The sequence below is a fragment of the Cornus florida genome, unplaced genomic scaffold, assembly GCF_030987335.1.
Source record: "Cornus florida cultivar Cherokee Brave unplaced genomic scaffold, ASM3098733v1 CherokeeBrave_3.0.0_Hap2_Chr06, whole genome shotgun sequence".
Taxonomy (NCBI): Eukaryota; Viridiplantae; Streptophyta; class Magnoliopsida; order Cornales; family Cornaceae; genus Cornus; species Cornus florida.
Genome location: NW_026775576.1, coordinates 79,687,159 through 79,695,444, shown reverse-complemented (window position 1 = coordinate 79,695,444; position 8,286 = coordinate 79,687,159). Strand labels below are relative to the sequence as shown.

At 31.3% G+C, this 8,286-nt stretch overlaps 1 protein-coding gene across 1 annotated transcript; it reads left to right on the top strand.

Annotated features, from left to right (window-relative positions):
• Positions 1–1,577: 1,577 nt before the first annotated feature.
• On the top strand, positions 1,578–6,892 carry LOC132312254 (cytochrome P450 71D9-like). Its single transcript, XM_059810551.1, has 3 exons — positions 1,578–1,765; positions 4,807–5,770; positions 6,063–6,892. The coding sequence occupies exons 2-3, from the start codon at positions 4,826–4,828 to the stop codon at positions 6,687–6,689; spliced, it is 1,572 nt and encodes a 523-aa protein (XP_059666534.1). The 5' UTR covers positions 1,578–1,765; positions 4,807–4,825; the 3' UTR covers positions 6,690–6,892.
• The last annotated feature ends 1,394 nt before the right edge of the window (positions 6,893–8,286 follow it).

Genomic DNA, 8,286 nt, shown 5'->3' with positions numbered 1-8,286 from the left:
AAATAAATAAATAAGGTTACTCAGAGAGGCCTCTTCAAATTGAGTATAATATTAACATAGAGATAACTGGGACAATTGTATTGTTGTATATTAATGACATTTATTGGCTCAGTTACATAAAAATTATCATTGGTAAGAAGTGTATAGAAAATAGTGTGAAAATGTATATAAAAAATGATTTACACTTTCAACACTAGTATACAAATAGATTTGATCATTAAAATTTATCATTTACAAATTTTCAATTAATTGAAAAAAGTAATTGTAGAGTTTGAAAAGTTTAATTATTAACAATTACTTACAAATTTACTTTTAGAACTTGTTAATTAATTTTAATTATTTACTGATCCATTACGTGATATACACCACGCAAGTTAGTAATATATATTGCCATTGGTTGTAAGAATATATCAATTTCCAAGTTTTTTATTAATTGATATATTTGTAAAGTTTGAAAGGTTCAATTTTTAAATATTACTTATAAATGTATTGGTAGATCTTGTTAAATTTGATTATATACGAATTACTAGTTATGTAATGTATTATTGTATTTAATTAATATATAGTTCATGATTCAAAAAAAAATTGCCCATTACGCAAAAAAAATAAGAAAATTAATTTTCAAAATTTATGCAGATGAAAAATATTTTGTTGGAAATTTTGAAATATTTAAACTTTATTCAAAAATCAATTTTTTTTTGTAGGGCATTAAATTATAGTAATAAGTAACAAAATAATTTTGTAGGCAAATCTAACTGAATGAGATTTCTTAGGATCTATCCCATTTTTTGGGTTAGCAAAAAAAGGTTAATTATATGAGTTTTAAGCTAAGTGATACAAAAGGAGACTTGTTTCACATTTGATCCGAATGGGAAGTGATATGGGTATAAATAGGTGGATATGCAGCACTACCTAATAGTTTGAACTTTTTGGTAAATGGACAAGCACCCATCCTTTATAGTTAGTATCAAAGTCAGACACAATCTTTGATCCGGTGTCATGCCAAGCGTCCAGTCTGAAGAGCGTCCAAGTCTTCATCCCGAGTTGGCAGGGTGGTCCGACCGCAACGAGAGTGTTGCGTGGGTTCGGGTGGAGGAAAATGTTATAAGAGAAGACTTATCTCACAGCGGATCCGAATAAAAAGTAACATAACTATAAATGAGTAAATATACAACACTATCAAATAATTTAATAATTTAAATAAATAAAAAAGCATTAACCCGTTGCACTAACCTTTGCACTCGAGGCCTATTATTTAATATAATATGGAGTAATAAATATGAGAACTTAATAATTGATCTTATTTTATCAGACTGCAGCTACAAGTTGCCTTGCCCATCTAAATTGAAATCCTTCCTGTGTGACGTTTGACATGATTAATGGCTGTTTAACTGTCATTCCAAGTGGAGCCCACAAACTATTCTTTTTCCTTTTTATTTGAATTAAGTAGTTGAAGAAAATCAGAAAATCTTTGTAACATTCAACATTTTCTTCCCCAATGATTAATTTATATTTTCAACAATGCAACGTATGTGGATCAACGGCTGCGATCCGTGGTTGTCTTTTGTTGACCTTGGCATCTAAGAGTCATACATTGGACTGGACTAACTTTGAATGTCTTTTATCGTCATCCAACGAAAAATAAAAATAAAAATAAAAAAAACAATTTGTATCTAAACCTCCACTATAAATACAGGGCAAAAGATCTCTCTACATTCACAGTGTTCCAATCTACACTGAAGAGGCAACTCATATCTCCAACACTGTAAGTCTCTCTCTCTCCCGCAAAAATTTTTATTTTATTTTATTTATTATTATTTTTTTTTAAAGTTAAGCAAAGAAAAAAAGGTAAAGATTATGTATATACTGTATATATTAACAGTAGAAAATTTACAGCCACAAGAGAGGAATTGCCCAAATAGAGGGCCAACCCATGATACAATAACCCAGCCCATTAAACCAAGGTTTAATACAAAGAAATTCAGACCCAAACTAGGAACAATTCAAAATTCCATTGACCATATATATATATATATATATATATATATATATTATCAGAAAAAAACACACTATACCATAAACTGGAGACCGAGAAACGAAAAATTTGAGAAGGCACCCTCACACCTAAAAGTCACAAGAGAACAATACTTTTCTCCACTCCTTTAGACCAAATTTTCATGATATAATTCATTACGTGATCTTTTATAATATTACTATTAAAAATTTTAATAAAAAATAACATTTCGTTTTATATTTTTATGTTGACCATCATGTCATGTTTTTATTTATCCGTAGTTACCATCATGTCGCATAAGCGGTAAATTCATCCTTACATTTTAAAAAACACAAACATTAGAAAGAATCAAATTGAGAATCAATCCAAATTATAAAAGAGATAACTTATATTGGTTTTGTAATTTGGTCCGCCTAGCGGCGGAGCCAGCATATGTTTAGGGGCTGGCACTTGCCCCCGGTCTGGCCCCGCCTTATATAATTTATATGTATTTTTAAATTATTTTTACATATATATATAAATTTATATATTATGCCCCCTAAAAATATTAAATTCCCAAAATTCTCTAAACTTTTTTTTCTTTCTCATTTATTCTTTAAATTTCTTTAAAAAAAAAAGTCAAAAATTTCCTTATTCAATCCTACTCTAACTCATTTCTTTTAAAATTTTGTCATTTTTCTTTATTATTTTTTTCCTTCTACTTATTAATAATAATAATAATTTTTTTTTTGGGAGGGTTCTGCCCAATCCCAAAGTTTCTAGGTCTCAGCTCCAATTATTCTTTATATTTTCTTTCTTTTCATTTCATCTATAACACAACCGATAAAACAATCCGGTATCTTTCAAGTTTGGACTCAAATTTTAGTATCTATTTGATCCAGTAAATAATGGCGTTAGTGTTTTGTATCGTTTAGAGAAAAAACTGAAAATCAAAATAGAGAGTGAGAGAGAGAGAGTGTGTGTGTACTGGGATTGGCTCGCAAAGTGAGAGAGAGAGAAATTAGTGTACTGGGCTTGACTCGCAAAGTGAGAGGAGAGAGAAATTTGTTTTTGGACGGCTTCTTTGGTCATTACCGGCACTACCAATGGTCATTTTCATTAAAGCCTTCCCAAAATGTCAACTTCAATCCAACAATTATTTGAGGACCGTGCACCTCCAGCCTAATTTTATCAATTAATGTTTGATGCACGTAAGATAGAAACTGCAGCGGTTACATTATATTAAGTACACAAATAACAATAATTCATACATACATACATTCATTCATATATATATATATATATATATATATATATATATATATATAGTTTAGAAAACACGCTTCAAGTATGCTCCGCGTAAAACTTTTTTCCCTATTTAAAAAAATGCCCAAAAATATTCCATCTGACATAAATTAGTGTTATAATACATGTTTTGTCTTTCTACTCTTCCAAAAATGTCCAAGGGAACATATATTCTATTAATCTAATAGCATAGGGATGTTATGTGCACATTATCTTATATATATTTTTTAAAATGTTTTGTTTTTTTTTTTTTTTTTAACTTTGAGAATTTGTAGAATTAGGATTAGAATTTTTTGAGATTTCAGTTTAGTGTTTTCTACTATTTTTTTCTTTTTTATTTTGTATTTTCGTACCAAAACTGTTAAACAAAAAAAATAAATAAATAAAAAAAGGAAAAAAAAAATCTAATATCAGTATGCACTAATTTTCGGAGTTAGGAATAAATTTTTTTTCTTTAGTTTGTACTTTATTTTCGTTTTTTATTTTCTATTTTTATCTTTACTTTTCTTTTATACTTTTATTTTTATTTTTATTTTTTATTTTTATCTTTACTTGTCCATTGCCGAATTTGCTCGGCGACCTCCAATAGTGTCTTTTTCGGTTATTTTATAAAATTATTTATTTTTATATATTTTATAAAAGGGTTCAGTAAGGGTAATTTAGTCAACTTAGGGTTTAAATTTGTCAGAGAGACCTATTTGCACCAAATTGAAACTTTACAGGTGTTTTTTTTTTTTTTTTTTTACATGAGGGGGTATTATATGTACTGTAAGCATACTTTAAGAGTGTTTTCTGCACTTGACCCTGTATATAATAACTTTGGTTGAGAATTGAAATTTCAAATATTTCAAATTTTTATTCTGATTGAATAGTTTATGGAAACAAGAAACTTAGATTTTGGGATTTTGTTCCAAATGATATGCAAGCTTAATCCAAATAGAAAAATTAATTTCAAATAATTAAATTTCAAATCTATTAAGGGCATCTAGTGCTATGGTATTGGAGTGAATTGTTCAAAATCTTGATGAATTAGATGATTTATATGTATTTTTTTCATTTAATTTATAAATCAATAGTAATTCAGGAATTTAGCAAGATCTTCCATGCAAAAGTGCATTTGATTTCCCATGGAATCAAAATTAGTTCATACTTCTTACATGTAATTAACAGAGTATTCTCAAAATGTTCCACACGTTTGATTTATTGTTTCTGAATATCTTCCTTGATTCATACCAAACATTTCACTTATTTATATGTGGCAATTAGTGGTACCAACTGTAAGCAACATTATTCATAAAACAAAGGATATAACAACCACCGCCTAATCTAAGGGATTGGATCAAGTGTTGAGTCACCTTGATCCGATGCCGTATGAAGGTTGGACTTTCTTAAATATAAACAATTTCTATAGGTCGTGATGAAAACCAGAGTTTTACCGTACTTGCTAAAAAAAGGAACGTTGTATTCAAAATAGTGTCTAAATAGTTTTTCTGCTTCTTATATCGTAGAAGCAAGTGATACAGAGAGATGTGGATGAAAAGCAATCATTCCACCGAGACAAGTGAATACTCGAATCTACAATTGATGATGGAGTTCCCATTCATCTCCTTCCCATTTCTTTTCACATTCCTACTGTTTCTGTTCATGGTATTCAAAACCAAGTTCAGTTCATCTCCAAAATTGCCTCCTGGACCATGGAAGTTACCTCTAATAGGAAACATTCACCAATTTGTTGGAACTCTACCCCATCACCGCTTAAGAGATTTGGCCACGAAACACGGACCTCTGATGCACCTGCAACTTGGACAACTTTCAATCGTTGTCATTTCTTCGGCAGAAATTGCAAAAGAGGTGATGAAAACACATGACATCATCTTTGCTAGCAGGCCTTTTAATCTTGCTGTAAGTATCATATCTGAGAAAGACATTGCCCTTGCACCTTATGGGGATTATTGGAGACAACTTCGAAAAATTTGCATACTGGAGCTTTTAAGTGTCAAACGTGTCCAATCATTCCGACCCATCAGGGAAGAAGAGACTTTGAATTTGATCAAATCTATTTTCACGCATACAGGATCTCTCATCAATCTTAGTGAAAAGCTTTTCTCGTTGACATACAGCATCACTGCAAAGGCAACTATTGGTAAGAAATTTCATGGCCAAAAAGAATTCATATCACTTATCAGGCAAGCCGCGGTTGTAACAGGAGGTTTCAAGTTGGCTGATCTCTTTCCTTCAGTTAAAGTGCTTCCTTTGATAAATGGGCTGAGGCATAGACTTGAGAAGCTTCATCAAAACCTTGATAGGGCATTTACCAACATCATTGATGACCATAAAGTTAGCAAGGTGACAACGCAGACCGGTGATGGTGAAGCTGTTCATGAAGACCTGGTTGATGTTCTTCTAAAACTTCAGGAGAAGGGTAACCTTGAGATCCCATTAACTACGTCAGCCATTAAGTCGGTTCTCTTGGTTAGTACATTTACTTTTTGCTTCTACCAAAATGAATGAATTACTTTTTACCTCAGCCGATCCAAAGTCCAAAACCCTTTTTACACAATAAAATTCAATTTCAAACATGTTCAATATACTTACATGTAATGCTAGTCCAACACCAAAAGTGGCCAATGCCCAAAATTGCATCTTTTCAGGCCAAGCTCTTAGATGGCATAATAGGACTCGATCAATGTATAAGTCATGATATTCATGATATTGGTCTATATATATTCTCTATTCTTTCAACTCAATTTTAAAGCTCTTTCAGGACATGTTTGGTGGCGGGATCGAAACATCATCTACAACTTTAATCTGGGCAATGTCAGAATTGTTGAAAAATTCAAGAATTATGGAAAAGGCACAAGCTGAGGTGAGACATGTTTCATGTAAAATAGGAAATATTCTTACTGAAGATGACATCCATGAATTAAGTTACTTAAAGTTAGTTATCAAAGAAACTCTCAGAGTACACCCTCCTGTCCCTTTATTAATTCCAAGAGAGAGTAGAGAGAGATGTGAAATCAACGGATATGAAATACCTGCGAAAACTCAAATCCTTGTCAATGTATGGGCAATTGGTAGGGATCCTAAAAATTGGAGTGATCCAGAGAGATTTCATCCAGAGAGATTCCTTGACACTTCAATTGATTACAAAGGGACTCATTTTCAATTTACACCATTTGGTGCTGGAAGGAGAATATGTCCTGGCATATCATTCGCAGTAGCTAATGTTGAGCTTGCACTTGCTAATTTATTGTATCACTTTGACTGGAAACTTCCTAACGGAGAGAAGCAAGGAGATCTAGACATGACTGAGGCCTTTGGGGGAGCAGTTAGCAAGAAAAGAGATCTGTGTGTGACTCCTATTGCTTATCATCTGTTGGCTGGTGAATAAGATATTAAGACATGAAAACATTATTGAATTTTCAGTTTTATTGTGAGCTTGTAAGGTTAATTAAGTTTTACCTATATTAATAATGTAATAGTATGTTAGAATATGTGTAACCGTATTGTAGAAAGGTAAAATAAGAACAAATGTTATGTGGGCTTCCATAGAAAATTGAATAAAGAGTACACTTATTGGAGTTTTTACAGCAAAGTTTTAAAGTGTTTTGATTTCAAAAGCTTAGCTCTTTGATTAAGTTCAATAGACCTCTAATACAGTTTAAACACCACAAGAAAAAAACAAGAAAAAAGAAAAAGCAAAACAAAAAGCATCCATCATACAAGATCCATAAGCTCTTCTTATTGATCATTGAATTTAAATTTATTTGAAGATTTGTTAATGTAGATTAATTGAAAAAAATCTTATCATATGCTTTATACAGAGAGTTCTGACTTTTGTCTACTGATTGCTGAGTAGTTTATGGTCTATTCTATTTTAGTTTTAGTGACAAAAATCATCATTATTTTATTGCAGTTACAGTCTAAAAGTATATATATATATATATAAATAAAATATGAGAGTAGTTGTTGTATTATAATAAATATTCTATCAAATGTTCAAAACCGATCTCAAGAAATTACATGTTGTCTCACCAAAGATGCACTTGCATTTTAAATTCTTTTAGTCTTAAATTTAAAATTATGATAACTGAATTCTTTTATGAAAGAATTTCAAATAAATAATTTTTCTATATTATAAGGACTAGCCTTTGGCGAGACTGTCAACATTCTAGCCTTCGGAAGGGCTAGATAGACACACTCTTACCTTTACATGTATCACATTATTTTCCATTTAGAATCTATGACCTTCAAATTACAATAGAACAACCTTGCCATGTGAAATCCGAGCACAAAATCTTGCAAAGTTTTTGTGTTCAAGCTCTGTTTCACTGGTTGCATCTACTTCATTTTGAGAGAGAGGAACAATCGCCATTTCTCCAACAAGACGAGCTCTTCTCCCAAGTTTTGTGATAGCAAGGAAGCCAGATCTCGCTGCAGCTTGGAGTCTTCCAAGTTCTGTGGCCCGTGCCTTCAGTTGGTTTTTTCAAACCTCTGTTGGTGCTTTTGTGTTTGTTTGGGCTAGGATCTTTTGGTGGGCTGCTTGTGTGGCCTGTGTTTTGGGCTCTGGGCCTAGGCCTTGCTCCTTGGGCTACTGCCCCTTGTACAGTTTTTTCTTCTTTATCAATAAACTGACTTACCCAAAAAAAAACTTAATGCAAAATTTGAGTTCATTAACTCTCTTGAGATTAAAAAGATTAATGCATTTAGTTAGATAAAAACTACATTAACACAATGACAGTAGTTTGTGTAACGGTGATCTTATCAGTTATGATGATGGTATCTTTTTATGTATTTTCAATCAAAACTTAATTACGGTTAGATTTGGGTTGATGTGTCAACAATTACCGTTCAATTTGAACTCAAATATTAATATTTTTATTTTATTTTATATGTATATTTAGCCAAAAATGACATAGATATGTAAATAAATAAATTAAAAAATCCAATAAGGACTATAAAAGCAAAGAAAAGTGAGATGGTACGAA

Bases quoted from the DNA above. Each gene is read 5' to 3' on its own strand.
- LOC132312254 (XM_059810551.1), top strand. From the start codon at position 4,826: ATGTGGATGAAAAGCAATCATTCCACCGAGACAAGTGAATACTCGAAT. The intron at 5,771-6,062 runs GTTAGTACATTT...AAGCTCTTTCAG, and splicing joins CCATTAAGTCGGTTCTCTTG to GACATGTTTGGTGGCGGGAT.